Source organism: Eretmochelys imbricata, chromosome 3 (assembly GCF_965152235.1).
Source record: "Eretmochelys imbricata isolate rEreImb1 chromosome 3, rEreImb1.hap1, whole genome shotgun sequence".
Lineage (NCBI taxonomy): Eukaryota > Metazoa > Chordata > Testudines > Cheloniidae > Eretmochelys > Eretmochelys imbricata.
The window spans coordinates 156,274,389-156,294,793 of record NC_135574.1 but is presented as its reverse complement, the minus strand read 5'-3'; the positions used below and the strand labels follow the sequence as shown (position 1 = coordinate 156,294,793).

The window sequence follows — 20,405 nt, the reverse complement described above, 5'->3', positions numbered from 1 at the left end:
AGCAAGTGACCCATGCCCCATGCTATAGAGGAAGGCGAAAAACCCGCAGGGCCTTTTCCATCCGCCCTGGAGGAAAATTCCTTCCTGACCCCAAATATGGCGATCAGCTAAACCCTGAGCAAATGGGCAAGATTCACCTGTCAGATACCCAGGAAAGAATTCTCTGTAGTAACTCAGATCCCACCCCATCTAACATCCTATCACAGGCCATTGGGCCTATTTACCATGAATATTTAAAGATCAATTAATTGCCAAAATCATGTTATCCCATCATACCATCTCCTCCATAAACTTATTGAGTTTAATCTTGAAGCCAGATAGGTCTTTTGCCCCAACTGCTTCCCTTGGAAGGCTATTCCAGAACTTCACTCCTCTGATGGTTAGAAACCTTTGTCTAATTTTAAGTCTAAACTTCCCGATGGTCAGTTTATATCCATTTGTTCTATGTTGAGTATAAGGAAACATTTCTGATGTGAGGTAGAGTGTGAAATAGTCTCCCAACAGATGTGTCTTTTAGAGCTAGACAGGAGAATGTACCGCAGGGAACAATCCCCCAGTGTGTGATTGGAAATGTGTGTGATGGGGGGAAAGAGATGATCCATGTAAGAGGTCTTTGCCAGCAGTGAAATGAGCAACCCACCCCACCATTCCCACTGTCTGGCTGTTGATCTATACAGAGCTGGGTATTTTTTTTTCTCCAGGCAACAGCTTGCTTTATGCTGACCTCCTAAATATTCAGCTCATTATACAGTATCATGTATAAATAAAACAGAGCAGGCAGAAGTGGTCTCCAGGAGGATATAATCACCTTCCTTTTCTTTATAATTAAACAGGATTTGTCTCCATGTGTCAGGCTAGCCTCTGGGCTAATTTATTGTTTTAAGGAATTAGATACTGGGTGCTGGGCACTCATGAGTGATTCTAAATGGAGCTGGGTCCTGCATGCCTCTGGAATTCAAAGACCCCTTCCCCCGGTATCAGGGGTGTTCTGTGGTGGTGTGGGCATGGGGAGGCATTACAGCAATAGGGAAATTCGTATCTGGGTATAGTTTTGTATTTCAGGCATGCGTGCGCACATGTTTTAGGAGTGTTTGGATCTGGAGAACTCATGCCTCACAGTATGAAACTGCTTCTCATGCAGCTCCCACGCTTATCCAGGCTGGTGAGAAACTGGACCAGAGTGCTCTGCCTGCATTGCCTCAGCTTGGCTTCAGGCAGAGCGAGCAGAGAGCCGGGCCAAGGAGAGCTTCCAGCTCCAAGCAGGGTGGGGTGCACTGAGCCAAATAGACATGGCTGTGAAGGATGCCCGGTGCCCCTCCCGCTACTTCAGCACAAGCGGTGGAGGCCTGTACCTCAGTGCCTACGTTCCTAGGTTCTCTCCCTGTGGATGACTCAAAAGGTATGTCTCCACTGCAATCAGGAGATGGGATTGCAGCAGATGTAAGGGTCCCCAAGCTAGCTTGCTTAAAAAGAGCAGTGAAGCTGTGGTGGCACGGGCTAGCTATCAAAATACAAGCCTGCCTGGGACCTGGCCGTGTACTCGGGTGGCTAGCCTGTGCTGCCATGGCTTCATGGCTATTATTGCTGGAGCTGGCTCAATCAAAGCTAGAATGGGTATGTCTTAGGGTCGCCAACTTTCTAATTGCACAAAACCGAACACCCCTGCCCCGCCCCTTCTCCGAGGCCCTGCTCCCCACTCACTTACTCCCCGCATCCCATTGTCACTCACTCTCCCTCACCCTCACTCACTTTCAGTGGGCTGGGGCAGGGGGTTGGAGTGTGGGAAGGGGTGCGGGCTCCGGCTGGGGTATGGGCTCTGGTGGGGGTGCAGGCTGTGGGGTGGGGCCAGAAATGAGAGGTTCAGGGTACAGGAGGGGGCTCTGGGCTGGGGCTGAGGGGTTCAGAGTGTGGGAGGGGTCTTAGGGCTGGGGCAGGCGGTTGAGGTGTGGGAGGAGGTGCGGGCTCCGGCTGGGGGTGTGGACTTTGGGTTAGGGCCGGGGATGAGGGATTTGGGTACAGGAGGGGGTTCCGACCTGGAGCAGGGGGTTGGGATGCGGGAGGGGGATTGGGGCACGGGCTCCAGGTGGGTGGTGCTTACCTCAGGCAGCTCCCAGTTGGCAGTGCAGCAGGGCTAAGGCAGGCTTCCTGCCTGCCCTGGCTCCACGCTGCTCCCGGAAGCTGCTGGCATGTCCCCGCGGCCCCTAGGTGGAGGGGCCACGGTGCTGTGCACGCTGCCTGCCCCCGCAAGCGCCACCCTCCACAGCTCCCATTGGCCGGGAACCACAACCTTCATTTAAATCAGGCCATTTTCTCCCCTTCCAGTCTTGTTATGGAGAGGGGGATCTGGTAGTGAGTTTTTGCCATGCCCACTGATCCTGCAGATGGAGATAGGGCTAGCTTGTGGCTTGGTATTCCTGGAAAAGCAATACCCAAGCATTAGCTTGCTTTCCTTACACTAGAAGCTGACTTTGATCATTGGCAGAACTGGCACCTTTCCTGACCATTTCAGCAGAGGCCAAAGACTGAGCAGGCCATGGGCACTGAAGGAGGACAAGAGAGGCACTGTGGAGAGGGGGCAGGTTAGAGGGAGGACATGCGGAGATGAGCCCATGCTGCACCCACAGTATGGGTAACAGGGTGGTGGCTGCCGCATCCCCAGAATACTGGACATTCCGGTACTTCCAGAAACAGCGTGACCCCTCCCTCACTGGTGTGACCTTGCACGCACCACGCCGCCTGGACAGAGCCATTTTGAAGACTGTGCCACCTTGCTCCCACTGCTGTGACCTTGCATGCCCGCTGTGAGTGAAGTCATGCTGCGTGGACAAACTCATTTTGAAGAGTGCTCCGCCAATACTCCTATGACTTGGCACACATGGTGCGTGCAAGGTCGCGTCGCATGGAGAATGACATTCTGAAGAGCACCCTGCCCCCACCAGTGTGACCTTGCACGCACGCTGTGTATGAGATGGCAGCACGCTCTTGCCGATGGCATCATCCATATGGCATGACTTCACACGCTCTGTAGGTGCGAGATTACGCCGGTGGGAGCGGGGCGGTGCACTCTTCAAGATGGCATCCCCTGCCTGTGATACTGGACAAAACCGGACTGGGAACACAACCATAGAAAGAGGACTGTCTGGCTGAAAACCAGAGCAATGGCCTGCCGTGGTAGTGCTCCTGCCCTGGCGGGGCTCCCAGCGAGCCCTCAGGAAGAAATGATTCACCCAGAATTCCTGCTGGGGAGTACCACTGTTCTGAGGTACTCCTCTAATGGACATGCAAAAGGCAGAATCTAGCCCAGTGGGAGCAACAGGCCGCGAAGAGAGGGCAGAGTGCAGGAGTGAGAGAAGGAGAGATGAGTGTAGGTGGGAGCAGAGCCTTTGCAAGGAGGACAAGGAGTGTGAACTTTAGGCGGGAAGAGACTGGGCGGCAGTGATGAGACTGAAGGAGGCCACATAGAGCCTGATGCGCGTCTTTCCATTGGTTTTGGCTCAGACCCATGGAGAGGTGAGAGAAGATGAAGATTTAGCACCTAAATTCTGGATTGAAGGAAGCCAAAGAGCAGGGGGGCAGGACGGGGAGGGGAGGTGGTTATTGCCTCTGGGAATAAGTAAGAGACAAGTTTCCTGAGGAGCCCAGACAGACCTCACTGCCCCGCTGATACAATGCGAGGTGATGTATAGACGTTTTCTATTTACCTTCTTAGGAAAGGGAGTAGCTCGTGTGTGTCTCTGGGAGCATGCAGTGGTCATTGGCAAGATAAAAGCATTAGAACAAGTGTTTTGAGGTTCTCTGGAGAGCCCGGCTGCAGGACAGACTTTGCAGGGAAGCATCTTGCTTTAATTAGCTATTTCGATGAATATTCTATTTTAAAAGGGGTTTTCCCCACACTGTCAGGGGCAAGATCAATTTCTGATTTGCAACTCCTCATGCATCAAAGATCCCTGCTCTTCCACAGAGGCTGGGGTGGGGTGTTGGAGACGTCCCCAGCAGGCCCTAGCCCACTGTTCATTCCACCTGGATCATGGGCTTGAGGACTTTTGCTCTATCACGCTTGCTAAGGCGAGGCTGTGAGTTGCATTGGGATCCAGGCTTGCTACATATAGAGAAGAACCACACAGCCCACAAAACCAACACACAGCCCCCCTATAAAAGTCTCAGCAGGGTCAAAAGACTGATTGCTTTAAAGGTGAATGATAACTTGGAGCCAGCACCTCCCAGAAGCTGCCAAAAACTCTTTCAGAACAGAAGTCTGATGGGGTGTTCATCATAACCATGCTATGAAAGGGTTAATATGGCCCAGGGAGGCCAGTTAACCAGCCTGCTGGCACCTGGAGAAATTTAGAAATAAAGCCCAGCTGGGCCAGAGCAGGGCGTGTTTCCATAAGGAGCTGGGTTGGAGAGTGGAGATGGAGAGTTCCCTTTCTCTGGGAAGCACCCTGAAAGAAGGTGAGCAGAGCGGACGAGACAGGCTACTCCAGGGGTGAGCTGAAAGCCTGTCTGGTGCTAGGGGCTCTGAGGAGCTCTAGCTGGCCTGAACCCTGGAGCACATCAGCTGCTGGGCTGTAGAGTTTGAGGCATAGAAGCATATGGCTCAACAGGAAGACTATCCAGAGCAACAAGGTTTGGATTTTGTATATATACTTCAGGTAAAGGACTCTGTGGTACTGGAAGGGGCAGGACTCTATAACGGGATCTGCCTGGAGGGCCAGGATGCGCCTCTGGCTACAGGAGGCCAAAAGACAGTTTTAGCCGGGGAGGAACTGCGGCAAAAGTTGCTGCAGTACCACAGCCAGTCTGGAGGGGTGAGCTGGGGTGGCAACTTTGCCACAAGAAGAAATTCAATAAAAATGAGCAGTCCCTGGCTTTTGTTCTGTGACTGGCTTGACACCAACAGTGCACCAGGCACTGGACGGTGTCCCCACAAAACGGCCACCACAGCAGGCAGCCTCAGTACAGAGGCTAGCAACCCAAGCGCCGACCCAGCAAAGCACTTAAGCCTGAAACTTAAAGCATGTGAGTATTGGCTTCAAGGGGACCCTTCAAGTGCCTAAACTTTGTATGCGTGCCTAAGTGCTTTGCTGGTTCAGGGCCTAAATGGTCTGTGGAGACAGAACTACCCTCTTAAAACCATCCAGATTAGGGAGGAGACACCTTGCCAAGGGTGGCATGGAAAGGCTCCAGAGAAGAATAATGGCATTGTGGTGAAGGCACTAGACAGTTTCTGGAAACCCGAGTTACATTTTACACCCTGTGTGACTTTGGGCAATTTGCATAGTCTCTCTCTGCCTTGGCTCCTCATCCTTTAAATGGGGATAAACCATGCTTTTCTCCCATGCTCTCTTCTCTATTTAGAGTATAAACTCTTTGGGGGAAAGGACTATCTCTACTAGGTATATGTACAGCTCTCATGGGGCCTTATCTCAACTTGGGCTTATGGATACGAATGTAATATATGTAATCGCTGTTCTGAGCCACACAGAGGATGTCAGGCTGTGATGCTGGCCCATTTTGCTGACACTGTACATCAAATTTCCTCTCACCCCCCTGGCTTACTCCCTACCCCCCATTGGATGGCCCTCTCAGCTCCCCTTGGGTTAACTGTGCTGTGTGGGGGAAGTACCTGTTATGTCAAGCTTGTTGCTTTCCACCAGCTGCCCCTGCTGGGTTTGTGCTCCTTCCTAAGAGCACACGCTGGCACCAGAGGAGAAGGTGGGATGAGCTTTTCTCTGTGTGAAGTGATATAATCCTTTCATCTGGCATTAGTGCCTCGGACGGTAACAGATCTATAATTGAGCTTCCCCCGATGCTGCAGCAGATATTTAAATCTCGTTTGTATAATGCCTGGTTACAATTCCTGCCGAGAGATTACTGTCCGCCTCCAGTACCCCTGAATGGAAACAAACAACTTCAAGCCATCCCAAAGCAGGGAAGAGAGTTACCGCACTTCTAGAGAGCACAAACACCTCAGGACAGCAGAGTCCCCAGAGGCAGGCTGTGCCAGATAGCCAGGAGTTCTTTGGTGTTTGCTGATGCTGCGGTGCGTTGGTATATTATTATATTCATTCTGTAATGCCTCAGTCATGGCAAATAGACAGGATGTTAGAGGCACAGGGTAGAATACCCCTTGGGGGCATTACAAAGGCACCCAGCACTCCTTGCGGGTATTAGAAGTACATGCTACTGTATACTCCAGGGGCTGTTACAGGGACACCTGGCTCCCCATGGAGATACTATAGAAGCACCCAGAATGAGTGAAGCTTGGTCTTTGCACAGGGGCTTCTCCCCACTCCCTTGCGCACCTGTGCAAGGCCTGTCACAATCAGTCCCTAATGTGTCTGCCAGCTACACGGGCTCGTTCTTTCAAGCCTGTTGTTTTAGTTCCTTTTATGGTTTTTGGCACCAGTGTGACAAGGTTCTCTGCTCCAATTGGTCGGCTCTCTCCTGGGCTGGTCTCTGCAGGATGTTTAAGACTCTCTTAGAGTCATTGGGCGAGAGAGAGAAGGTGACTCTGTAGCTCCGTGGTTAGAGGGGAAAGAGATGAAAGCCTGGAGAGCCCTGTGCCATGTGAGCCTCATTCCCAGGGAGGGGTAACACACACAGCGTTGCCGTTCCAGGAACATGCTGGCTCTGGGCAGAACCATTTCCAAAGCCCATTGATCTTCAGATTGACCGCGAATGCAGCTTCTCAGTCTCTAACCCCTGGGCATCAAACACTAAGGGCAGGCAAAGCTTCCTGAGCAGGGATCTGCCTGTAGCCCTTCGCCATATTGCTCCCCCTTCATCTTGGGACCAGTTGTCAGAGATCTGGGTATGGTGCCATCTTGCTGTACCAGGCTATGATGTTTTCTGTCACAGATACTCCGCCTCCAGTGTAAGTCCACAGCCCGTCGTGTGGAGCCCTGGGCCTTGACCCAGCATCCCGGACAATATGGTGCAGTGCTGATGCATTTTTTTGTGATGCCTGGCAGGAGAGACAGGCCAAGAGGACACTGGGTTCTTGACCCCCATCTGTGTTCTGGAGACATGTGATGGGCTGGAGGCATAAGAGCTGGGAAGGCTTGGGCCAGATTCCTGCTGCCCCAAAGTTTCTCCAGTCTCATCCTTCTGCCCCCGCCAACCTCCGCAAGCCCACTTGTCCTTCTCTGTCTCTCCCACATGCATTCTATCATTTCTAATACTCTGATACCAGAGTGATGGGGCATCATACTTCTCCCTGCGTGGTTCTGTCTGTCAGACTCATTCAGATTCTTCCTCTTCTGTCAGCACCCCGAGGAATGGTGGTGTATGAGGCTGGCATGCTGCAATGTGGATGGCACTGATTGGCCACCAGCTACTGCCCCATAATGGACAACTCATCAGCTGTCTCTGCCACCATGGGTGAAAAAGTCTTGGTGGCAACGAGAATTAGCCAAGCGCTCTGTTGTTTGGTGACTAAAACTGTTCCATAGAACAGCTGCTTGGTGTCTTACATGCAACGAGCCTAGTGGTCTCAGTTCAGCGTTTAGTAATCTGATATCTGTATTGTTCAAACTGCCATCACTTTAAAAGGCAGCAGGAGGTGATGGGGGATGGGCTGTCTCACTTCGTTTGGAAATGAGGCAGGAGAGAGAAGGATGGGGAGCCAGAACCTGCTTTCGTGTTTCTCAGACAGTTCTACAATCTGATGCATTTCTTTTACTTGATGATTAGTTTTTTCTAAGGAAAGGCAAGGTGTTTTCTTTCCTGGATACTCCTAGCAGAAGCTGAATTTTAATACTCTTTACAGGTGACAGGCAGCATATTTTGCAGACAGCTGGCATTCACGCTGCAACTGGCAGTGTTTTGACACTTGTCGAAGACTGGTGAACAGAATGGGCTGTGCCAAAGTGAGGGGTTCCTTTTTATTTCTTAATTTCTTTCACACCTTACTGGAAACTTTAATTTTCAGTTTCAGAACATTTCCCCCAGACTAGGTATTTATAATGGTTGCAGCACATATTGTGCATTCTGTATACGTCTCTGGGCTGCCTACAAGTAGGGAACCTAGTCAGCAGTTAAATTGTACATTAGAACTTGGGACCCTCTTTTCCCAGAGCACAGGCTGTTGCTGCACAAGCTCCTGAAGAATCCCCATTCACATGAATGCTTTGTCTACTCCTTGCAGGACTGCTGCTGCCCCACAACTTAATTGCATACGCTTTGTGCCGGTCTCATTCCATCCTGAAGAGAAGAGTGGTTTGCATGCTCCCAGAATCTCTGGTTCTTGCCCAATTCAGGTCTACCTCTCCCGCCATACCCATCAGTGCGTTTCTTATACCGCTTGTTCTTGTTGCCTCTAATCTCAGCTGGTTGTGGGAACTGTGTGTTGTGGCTGTGATCAGTAAACCCATAGTGAATGAATTGTGTGGATGGTGTATATACACCCTAGGGATAGGGTATAGGAAAGAAATGCAGTGAGAAACACCCATTGTTTCATGTTCTCTATGTATGTAAATCTCCCCACTGTATTTTCCACTGAATGCATCCGATGAAGTGAGCTGTAGCTCACGAAAGCTTATGCTCAAATAAATTGGTTAGTCTCTAAGGTGCCACAAGTACTCCTTTTCTTTTTGTGAATACAGACTAACACGGCTGCTACTCTGAAACCAGTGAGAACCCTAGTACACCATGAAGGTTAGATGTCTCAGGATGGACAAGCAACCAGGGTGCATACCTTCTAACATTACAAGTGACTAAAGCGGGACACAGCACCATTCAGGTTGGCCCATCTCTCCCTCTGTAGACTGAGATAGAGGAGCAGAGGGACGAAACCTGAGTGACGCTGTGCTCCCATGCAACAGGTTGCAACAGCACTTGATTTGGGGGCCCTCTCAAGTGGGAGGCCTGGGCCTAACCGCTGTTTGACCAGGACAAGAGGGTTGGGGGTTCAAAGCAGGATAATCCTGGGCCCATTGGGAGGTATGTGTATGGCAGGGAATGGAGGCCCTACCTCATGGTTGGCAGGGAGAGAATTAAAAACCTTTAATCTACAGCAGATGGCTGCCCTCACGGCAGGCATTGCCAAAATTCCCAGCCAAGGGGAAATGAAGAGAGGCTGAGCTGGGGTCTACGGCTCCTTTAGAAAGTATAAAAAAGAAGCGTGTTGAGAGTCACTTTCTCTCTCTGAATTTGGACAGATTCTTTGGTCAGACTCACCCTGGGATAAGGGTACATTTGCCTGTGTTTGTTATATTTGGGTTGGATACCCATTGGCCTTAGGCGTTGGGAGTGGACCTCTGTAAACAAAACTTGGAGTGGTTCTCCTATATTGGGCCTCGTCAAATGGTGTCTTTAGGCCTGTGATTGGAAAAACATCCCAGACTGTACTCCTGCAGATCTCTCCGTATTCTTTTTTTGCTGCCACTTCACCTAGTCTGATCTGCTGAGGCAAAGATCTGCTGCCTGGTCTATGGTTTTCACCGGCCTTTACTTGGAAGGGCTTGGAAGTCCCTTGAGACATATGTAAAACAAGGGTTGGCCTGTACTCCCAGGGTGAAATTTATGCCCCTTCTCTCCTTGAATTAATTTACTGTTGCCCTAAATGTAGTTGCAATTTGCAGATACCACCTCTGGGGCAATGGTCTTTTTTGATTTAAGCTAAGCAAGATTGGATGGCAGCACCCTAAGGAAAACCCAAGGATCTGCAGGGAGTGCTGGTGATTCAAGCCCTGAGCTCTGTTTATACTTTTCCCAACCTGTTTCTCTTGGGTTGGCATGGCCGCATTTGCAAACACAATGGGCTTGCTTGTCGAATGGAACTAATTTCCAGGGTACTGGCTCTCCTAGCCCTGGGGCCAATTATAAAAGCAGAATGTCCCATCAAGGCTCATTATTGCACATAGCACCTTTCTAGATAAGGGGTTGGGAGGAGCAGGCAGGGGAGCGTGCATCAGCTCAGCCCACCGAGGTCTTCCTTACTGCGTGCAGCAACCCAGTGGGCAATGCGCAGGGGCAGGTTCATAGAATCATAGAATATCAGGGTTGGAAGGGACCTCAGGAGGTCATCTAGTCCAATCCCCTGCTCAAAGCAGGACCGATCCCCAATTAAATCATCCCAGCCAGGGTTTTGTCAAGCCTGACCTTAAAAACTTCTAAGGAAGGAGATTCCACCACCTCCCTAGGTAACGCATTCCAGTGTTTCACTACCCTCCTAGTGAAAGTTTTTCCTAATATCCGACCTAAATCTCCCCCACTGCAACTTGAGACCGTTACTCCTTGTTCTGTCATCTGCTACTACTGAGAACAGTCTAGAGCCATCCTCTTTGGAACCCCCTTTCAGGTAGTTGAAAACAGCTATCAAATCCCCCCTCATTCTTCTCTTTCGTAGACTAAACATCCCCAGTTCCCTCAGCCTCTCCTCATAAGTCATGTGTTCCAGTCCCCTAATCATTTTGGTTGTCCTCCGCTGGACTCTTTCCAATTTTTCCACATACTTCTTGTAGTGTGGGGCCCAAAACTGGACACAGTACTCCAGATGAGGCCTCACCAGTGTTGAATAGAGGGGAACGATCACGTCCCTCGATCTGCTGGCAATGCCCCTACTTATACATCCCAAAATGGCATTGGCCTTCTTGGCAACAAGGGCACACTATTGACTCATATCCAGCTTCTCGTCCACTGTAACCCCTTGGTCCTTTTCCGCAGAACTGCTGCCTAGCCATTCGGTCCCTAGTCTGTAGCTGTGCATGGGATTCTTCCGTCCTAAGTGCAGGACTCTGCACTTGTCCTTGTTGAACCTCATCAGATTTCTTTTGGCCCAATCCTCCAATTTGTCTAGGTCCCTCTGTATCCTATCCCTGCCCTCCAGCGTATCTACCTCTCCTCCCAGTTTAGTGTCATCTGCAAACTTGCTGAGAGTGCAATCCACACCATCCTCCAGATCATTTGTGAAGATATTGAACAAAACCGGCCCCAGGACCGACCCTTGGGGCACTCCACTTGACACCGGCTGCCAACTAGACATGGAGCCATTGATCACTACCTGCTGAGCCCGACAATCTAGCCAATTTTCTATCCACCTTATAGTGCATTCATCCAGCCCATACTTCCTTAACTTGCTGGGGTGACATGAACCTGATCCTCCTGCAGCACCGTTGGTCATTGCATGTAGCGCCATACTGAGTAAAGCCCAGCAGGAGGCGAGGCATCTCAAACCAGCTCTGTTCATTACCCCATGCAGAACCATGCTGGGTGACACACGCTGGGTGACGTGCTCTTGTAACTGCATCCTTCTCCCTTCCGTGGCAGCCTTGACCTGCCACTTACAGCACCTGTTACTGAAGCGGTTTCTACTCTCGTGGTGGGAGTATGTGGATGCCATGGCGTGGTGGCTGGCTCACCCATGCGCCCTGGATGGAAATGCTGTGGATACCTGGCTGCAGCCTGAGCTTCCCAGGGGAAACTGAAGAACCCACAGCTGCATCGGTCTGAGCCACTCACTCTCTGTTCCTGCTCCAGCAATTCCAGCTGCACTGTAATCACACAATTATTATGCCATTAAAATGTCATATTCATAGAAATCCACATAAACAAAGCATTAACAAACTCTGGAAAATTGTAGTCTTTACTGCTAATGACCTACTCTCTTTGTGCACTCTCCCCCCTTTCTTTTCTGAGCCTTGATTTAAGAGGCAGACAAGGAAGTACATCTCTGTGCTTAGACTCTCAGTTTTTAATGTACTGTCACAGTGAGAGACCTTTCTCTCTCTCTCTTTAATAGGGCTACAGGTGGTTTGGAGGAGCCCGCTTAGCAAGCTGGTAAAGAAGGAAGAGGCTGTTCAGAGTGTGTTCTCAGCTGGGAAAGTGTCAAATATCTGGTGTAATAAGGTAGATTCCCTTTGAATTTAATTTTGTCTCTAGCCAGCCTTTGGCATTTTCTATTCTCTTTGTAACATGCCTGGGGGATGATAGCTCAGGGCTTTGATTAGGGAAAGCAGGTGGGGGTCAGAGAGTGGGAGACTATGCTGATGAGACCCAGTTCATCCCTGGTATAATGTCGTTGATTTCTACCAGGGATGAACTCAGCCAATTCTCTTTAGAGCATACACAGTTTCTCTCTCCGCCCCCACTCCCGTGGCACTATAATTGATTCCCAAGGGCTTATCCAGGTGTGTTGTCCTGATGCATTCTGGTTGTTTGTCAGCTGGTCGCACTCTGATGCTTCTATGTGAGGACTAGTCTAATGTCTCTTGAGTTAGTTTCTTGTTTGTGTGGGATGCACCAGACACTACACTTGTTCATTTCTAACAGTGTCTCCTTGCTGGACACCCTTCACTGAAGCAATGCAGGGAAAGAACCTTGCCCTCCCAGCTAGGGTGACCAGATGTCCTGATTTTATAGGGACAGCCACAATTTTGGGGGCTTTTTCTTATATAGGCACCTATTACCCTTCACCCCCTGTCCCAATTATTTTATGCTTGCTGTCTGGTCACCCTAGTCCCAGCTGAACAGGAAAAGCTACTTGTAGGGGAATATTGGAGTCCAAAAACCTTGAAAGTCTCTTTAAAAGTTGTCCCCATCCAGTTCTGTTCAGTCCATGTGTAGTGAAGCATTAGAAGTCACTGGGTATTTTAAATTATAAATAATAATCTTGAATCCTGAAGGATCCTAAGGCACTTCTGAGGGACAGTTTTGCTCAGGTGGCCTGAGCACAGGGATTGGTAGCTGGCAATTGTAGTAGGCTCTTATCCTCTTATGTGGCTCAGCTGCTAAAGGGGGACAAAGATGCATACTCAGCCAGTGTGGGTTCCGGTGCTGTCGGAAGCTCCACCCACCGCCCAAGATTCACTCACTTCTGCTGTCCAAGAGTTGGCACTCAAGGTCAGTTGTTCAAATTTTCATAATGAACCTAGTCTAAAGCCCACTGAAGTCAATTTAAAGACTTGGATTGTCTTCAATAGACTTTGGCTCATGCCTGACATGATCATGATTGTTTTTCTTTCTTTGACAAGCAGTGAAATAGTTACCTTTACTGAAATCTAAATTGTCATCAGTAAGTTTCAGAATTAACATTCCTTTGATGCATGGCAGTTATTGGCATCCATTCATACCCTGCTCCCATTTTAATAGCTTTCTCCACTATCCTAGAGGCTGGAGGCTTCCTTAAAAAAAGCTTAAGTTCTAATGCACAAGGTGGCAGCTGCCAGGGACAAATGTTTGCTCACTGTGCAGGTTTCCAGCCCCATGGAATTACTAGAAATCTCACAACTATGCCTATTTCATGGTATATCCAGGCTAATATTGATGCCAGTTTGTACAGTCCTGAAAGGCTTTAGATGCAGCTCTACTAAACTGATCGCAAACTCTGTGAGCCATTCACCCATCTAAAGCAGGAAAGCAGAGCTTGCTTTTCACAGCTGGTGAGCATGATTAACTACTGTATGTGGCTCTTAACAGGCAAGTTTCCTAACAGAGTGGTTTGCCTGGTGCTATTGAGAGGAAGAAAGAAGAACCCATTTCATTAAAGTGGTAGGCTGCCCCTCCCCCTTTTTTTAAACCAGAGAATGAGGGTTTTTTTTTTTTTCTCCCTCTGCTGTAGACTTATTCAGTCTCTCAAACTCTTCTGCCAAAAGAAGTGACTGGTGTTTCCTATAATTAATACCAAACATTAAACTGCAGCATTGAAAGAGAAATTGCCTAATTGTGAGGGGGAAAAAAATACAATTTATTACCAGAACATGAGAGAAAATGAATGAGACAGAGAGAGAAGAGCCCCGCAGAAGATAAATAGAAAGGCAAGTGGAATATTGACTTGATCTTTCTCTAGTGCAGGGTAATTTGGCTTCTAAAGTGAGTTAGATCATAATAAATTAAATTTAGATTTCTGCACATCGGTTAAATAACTCCCAAGACAGAATTCTAGTGTGAGGAAGAGGTGATAATACATGGTGGAAATATAATGAAGATCTTATCCAATAATCCAGAAGTGATGTGTGGTCCCTGCATGTGTGATAGGGCTTTTCCTTTCCTTTGTTGGGGGTCCAGGAACAGGTAAATCATCGATCTGCAAGTTGGAGAAGCTGTCTTCTCAGTAAAACACGTGGATAGCCTGAACACTTCCTATACAATGCATCCTTCCTGATATCCAGTGCAGATTTGCTGTCTGCAGTGAGTGTATGCTTAAACATTCCCATCGGATTGCATGCAGCCTCACAGGAAGTTTAGGAGAGGAGGTGGAAGAATACTGCATCCGAATGAGACTCCAAGGGGGTATTTAGCTATAGTAAAGAGAGTGTAATTATCCAGTAGGAATTTGACCAGGACACTGGGGTAAACTCTGCAGAATGTAATCAAGTGCTGAAGCTCTGCATCTGATGTCCCATCTGTGTAGGGTGACCACATGTGGCAGGGTATGCAAGCCCCATACTGTGAAGGAAGGGGTTAAGGAGTTACTCTGGGCTCATAGGTGGCCCTGCCTGGCAGCACCTTCGAGGTATGCCAGGAGTGGAGGAAGAGTTTAAAGGGGGAGAAAGTCAGCTCAGGGGCGGGGAGGGAGAAGGAGGAAGGTAATGACAGGCTGTTAGTCTCCCCAGCTTCCAGGGAGAGGCCAGACAAAAGGCAGAGCCTGCTACCTTGCCTGTGCGTGGTCCGAGCTTCTGGAAGTGAGGGTGGGCTGGACTATAGTCTTTCTGGTGGCATTTCCTTAAAATGCAGAGGGTCACCCTAGATGCGCCTCCCAGTAGCACCGTGCCCCAAACTTCATGGGGGAACATTCCATTTTTAGTTGCAGGAAGCATTCACTGTCTGATAAACCAGCTCTGCTTCTAGACATTGGGTGCCTTCTATCCAAGGATTGGAAACTGTAAATGGAAAAGTCCTATTCAGTCATCTACAGTAGCTTGTTTCCTTGCCTTGTCTGCTGAGCACACAATCCTAGCTGGAGCACACTCAACCACTGTGCCTTCTCACAGGCTAGGCTCCTCAGAACTTCAGAGTTTAACATTGCAGCCTCACCACCGTATGTAAATGGCTGGTGTCCTTGTAATGCTGCAAGTACAAACAGAGGTGCCTAGAACCTATGGTTGACATCACAGCAGTTGGCTAATTGCGTTGTCTTGGAACTGCATCTGTTGATTATGCCATGTGAACTTGGCAAGCATCAAGCTCAAGCTGGCAGAGACTTGCCCACTACCCGCACACCCTTGCAGCACAATTATTCAGAGATCAAAGGGCCAAGCTGCTTAGCCATACTGTACAGAGATAGGTTGCCATTATGCCAAGGTTTTAAAGGGATGCTGTGCTGATAAATCTCTCAATGCAGAGCCTGATTCTCCACTGTTCTGCCCGACATCCACTTGAGCACTTGTATAAATGAGTACACAAGGTACAGGGCAATGGAGAATTAGGGCCACACTAAAGAGGGATACATTTCTTTACCTCTTCTATATAAAGCTGAAAGAAATTTGTAATATTTTGTGGCTGGTTTAATTTTTGCTCTTCCCTCGCTTGACTGGTCAGTTTCACTTCCTGTTTATAGTCCATTCCCTTTTCTGGGTCTCCTGTCTAGCTCAATAACACTGATTCATATACATTCTTTTTTAAATGACCTGTTTTCATGGCCATTTTAAAATGGAAACATTTCTATTCATATTAAGTTTTATAAAACTTTTTTCAAAAACACAACTTCAGCTTTGGGATCTAAACTGCTGACCCTTTCTTCAAAAGAGCTGGAATCTCAGGGTCCTCTCCAGCCCTTGTAAATTTCAGGGCTTCAGTGGTTCTGAGATGCAATCAGCTCAGTTTTCCTGATCTTTCACTGTGCTGGTAAATCACGTTTTACAAGATGCCTTAAAAAAACATAAACTATATTTATTGCACAATATTCTGCACTCCTACCAAGAGCCTACAAACTTTTATGGATAGCCTTCTGCTCATAAACCTCCTGATGGACTAGAGTGGCCTTAACATTTTAATAACTTTCCTTCATTTTTGGTGTCCTGGGATGCCGGACTGATGTTCAGAAAGGTGGACTGTTCTGTGATTGTCATCAGAGGCAGTCCAGCCCAGGTCGAGCGGCTACAAGCAGCAAAGCAATTGTAAGAAATGACATTGTGGTGCACCATATTTATTCCCTCTGCTGAATGTGCTGTGTCTGCAAGTTAAAAGATGATTTTTATGACTCTCAGCAACTGTATGCTCACCTTGGGATATGAAAATAAAGTCATGGTCTTCTTGCCTATTGCAGCATGGCTGGTAATAAAGCTTCTGCAATCAGACCAGGGCTGATAATATGCTTAGATCAGGATTGGGATAGAATTGAGCTTGCTCCTCTGTTGCATGGGCTGAGTAGGTGCAAGAGGGGAATCGCTTCCTCTGCTTATAAATTGATCAGATGGAACTCAAAGGCCAAATTTCTTTCTGGGATAACGCCACTGGTGGAGGTGGATTCAGCTGGAGTTACAGCAGGGTGAATCTGGCCCCCAGGGAACAGAGAGAGCGAGCGTATTCTCCAGGGAGAAGAATAGCATTACAGCAGTGTAAGGTCAGAATGAGCCTTGATGTCTCTGCCCTGAAGAGTTTACATTCAACAGCCCAGACTCTGATCTACATGTCACTGATCAGTAATAACACTGAGGATCACGGAGTTAGTCCTGATTTACGCTGGTGTAACTGAAATCGGAATTTAGCCCAACAGGGTGAGCAACAGTAAGAACTATTGGGAGTGCTCCGGCGGGAGGTAAAGAAATAAAGCTGCCTTTGGTTAAAGCCAGAGAGGTCTCGAGGGACCTGGGAGTCTTTGTGCTGTGAAGCAGTGCCATGCCTTTGAAGGTGGCCTGTGTTCCCTTAAATTTCACTCCAACGGCCTTGCAGCATGAGAAGGGACATTCCAGGGGAATCTCAATCCAGCCCTTTTTGCTTAAACTGATGTATGGGATACAGGCTGTTCGTTTGCAAGAGCCATCACTTCCCCCTCCCTCTTCCCCTTCCTATTAACATGGAGAATGTGCTGTCCGATGTGAATAAAATCAATTATGGGATAAAAATCACCTCTTTCAAAAGCTTCATTTTGTGCCATTAGCAGGGGAGAGTGGCAGTGAGATGGAGTAACAAAAAAAAATCAATTATTCGATAAGATCACAATTTTCTTTGGTGCTGAAATTACTGTACACATTTGAATCACTCTGTATTACACGTAGGCTGAGATCAAAGAGCTTGTGCTGCTGTAACGATGTGATCTTATCATGTGCACCTCAGAGCCAGCCCAGAGCCATTGTGTGCTGCTTAACAAAAGGACACTTTGACTCTTGTACAGCTGGGCGAGCAACCAAGTAGCCCTGCGGCTCCCCTATACCTGAGCAAACAGTGGGGATGATGCATCCCCAGATGCCTTGCTTTGCAGGACCCCCTGCTGTCTGGACTAATATGGGGGCAGGGGTGTTGTGAGCAGGCAGTGTTTCCGAACAGATGTTGCACCATTAATTGATCTTCGATTACTAGCAGTAGATATGCCCAATGGCCTGTGTTGGGATGTGAGATGGGCTGGGATCTGAGTTACTACAGAGAATTCTTTCCTGGGTGTCTGGCTGGTGAGTCTTGCCCAAATGCTCAGGGTTTAGCTGATTGCTGTATTTGGGGTTGGGAAGGAATATTCCCCCAGGGTAGATCGGCAGAGGCCCTGGGGTTTTTTCGCCTTTCTCTGCAGCGTGAGGCACGGGTCACTTGCTGGAGGATTCTCTGCACCTTCAAGTCTTTAAACCACGATTTGAGGACTTCAGTATCTCAGACATAAGTTAGGGGTTTGTTACAGGAGTGGGTGGGTGAGATTCTGTGGCCTGCGTTGGGCAGGAGGTCAGACTAGATGATCATAATGGTCCCTTCTGACCTTAAAGTCTATGATTCTAAGCCATCTGAAAGGAAGTGCAGATTGAGCCCAAGTGCCCTTGCCAGGCGGTTGAATATTTGACAGGTGTGAGAAGACATTAAAACACACAATCATAATTTAACCAAGCGAGTCATGGCTGTGGGATGGTGCTGAGGTTTGCCTGAGGAGCTGGCCGCCAAAGGGCAGTATTAAGGGTCCCCATGCTGAGGGTCTGTCATTTTAATCTGTAGCAGGCCAGATCCTCAGCTGATGTAAATCGGTGCAACTCCATTGACTTCAACTACTATTTGTGAGAGGGAGCAAGAGAGCAGCTGCTAAGCATTTGCTGGGTGTCCCTGCACTCTACCCAGAGACACCTGTGATGTGCAGGCCTCCATGTTCTGATGGGGTTCAATGTTTGTGTGTGCAGGGCTCAGATGTCGACTGGGATGACCTCTGGGATCAGTTCGAAGAGAGAAGGTACCTGAGTGCCCGGAAATGGAAGGGCGGAGAGGACCCATACCGCCTCTACGCCTTTAATCAGCGGGAGAGCGAGAGGATTCCCAGTGACCGTGCCATCCGCGACACCCGGCATTACAGGTTCTTGCATCCTTCCCATCCTCTTCCTTGATCAGGCAGCCCTAGTCAAAAAGGGACATGACTGGCCCTTCCTGAAAGGTGTGCACTGGAGACAAAAAACCTACACTTGGGGAAAATTAATGGGCCAAAGATGTAGCAGACTGTGTTCTTGGATTGGGAACATACCTAGGGTATATCTTTGTCTTCAAAGAGACCCTGATGAGATAAGACATGTTGGCTTAAAAATAATTTCGTTACATGCATTACTAATATCACCTTAGACAATTAATTGAAACAGCTTTTGTGCTGTTTGATACTTTGTTTGCATTTCACCAGGGCAGAGAAGCTAGACTGGTCAATTTTACTTCTTGTTTATAGTCAGTTTCTACTCCTGGTTCTCTTGTGCAAACACAATGATGCTGTTTTAGTTTTTTTCCAAATTGGAAGGGAATGTTTAAATCCTCAAAAATCCCTACTGATTGCACTGAAACTTAAAGAATGTTTCTTGATTTACATGCTGACCTCCAAAAGAATGAGATGGGTCCACAAAATCATGAGATGGGAAATAAAAAGCACTCAACATTTATTTTAAGCCAGTCTGGCTTCTGTTCCTTTAGGATGCATTCAAGTCCTGTTTTCAAGCTTTTCTCTGCAACCATTAGGGTTAGAAACTTTACTTTTTAAAAGTGAAAGCAGATATCGTCTCCTAATCATGTACCTCCTGAAGCCAGGGCTTTCAGAGAAGCGCCAAATATCATGAGACATGCAATAAAATCCTGAGAGCTAGCAACTGTGTGATTTTTTTTTTTTTAATTCTATTTCTATGATGCTTGTGACCTCTCCCACTTTCTTCAATATAAACCAAACCTAAGTGTTAGGCCTAAATTTATTGAGTGTCCCTTTCATTAGTTTTTGGATGCTTGTGTTGAGTAAACAGTAAATTCACTGATCCACCCACAAATGAAGAGGATTTGGTCTGCATTTTCTTAGGATGAGACTTGCCCCTTGTGTTTCTCTCGTCTCATGTACGACGCTGACATTCTATGCAGTGAAAACTTCACCTGCTCAGCAGGGTGAATGCCATTGGGATTCCATTCAGATTCTCGAGGGGAAAAATACACCTCACCTTCCTCCAAGGCAGGCAGAATTTTGAGTGAACAGGACTCTGCGTGCGTGTGTGTGTGTGTGTGTGTGTGTAAACATACCACCAGCACTGATTCCCTCTGGCCCTAGGAGATGTTGTGCTGTGGAGGGAACAATCAGAGGAGGCACCAAGTGCAGCACAGCTGCTCCCTATTCTGTTCAGCAGAGCAAGGGGCTAATAAAGGGAGGACGGGATTATTGCAGAGTGAAAGTGTGTGGGGGGGGGGGGAGGCGGGGACAGGGAGAGAAATGTAAGGACTTATCCGGCTAGTTCTCCATCAGCCAAAGGAAAGGGCTTCTGAGTGGCTCACTCAAAGAAATCTTTCTGCTTTGGAGGGCCACTTGGATGGTGCTTTGCAGGCGGATTTGTGCCATCTGGGGGATTGTCATCTTTCATAATTACAGTGCTGCTTGGCTTAGGGGTGATGGACTCCCCTAATGACAGTCAAAACCTGACAGGCAGCAGCCGAGTGCTTTCAGCTTTTTTTTGGGGCGGGGAGGATCTGGAGGGGCCTGATTTCACTATACAGTATCTAGGCAAAGGATTCTGATATTTTCCTTTACGAGAGCTCACCCAGTTTTAATCCCCATTTTCCCCATGAGGCTCTTAAGGGGAAATGCTGCCACAGGCCTGTATCCTACCTACTCGGCACATCTTGTCCTTTCATCAGTCAGTTGCATGTAGCAATAGCGGCCCCCATCGTCCCCTCCTGTGGGCAAACTTGTGGTAGGGAATCTCCCTGAGGTTCTTGTGGCAAAGTGTTCTCTCTGGCCATTCTTCCCAGCCAGCTTCTTGCTGGTGCAGTTCCAACAGGGTCACGCTCACAGGGCTCTCTTGGCCAGCAGCAGTCTCTGTGAC

At 48.4% G+C, this 20,405-nt stretch overlaps 1 protein-coding gene across 4 annotated transcripts in view; it reads left to right on the top strand.

Annotated features, from left to right (window-relative positions):
- The window catches only part of GALNT14 (polypeptide N-acetylgalactosaminyltransferase 14), a 184,202-nt gene that overhangs the window by 65,674 nt on the left and 98,123 nt on the right, over window positions 1-20,405 (top strand). For 3 of the 4 annotated variants that reach the window (XM_077813658.1, XM_077813656.1, XM_077813655.1), the window contains exon 2: window positions 18,255-18,424. In XM_077813658.1, coding sequence (XP_077669784.1) covers window positions 18,255-18,424 — 170 coding nt within the window. Of the gene's footprint in view, window positions 1-1,310; window positions 1,400-18,254; window positions 18,425-20,405 lie in introns of those variants that run through there. The other variant, XM_077813657.1, reaches the window with a different exon arrangement.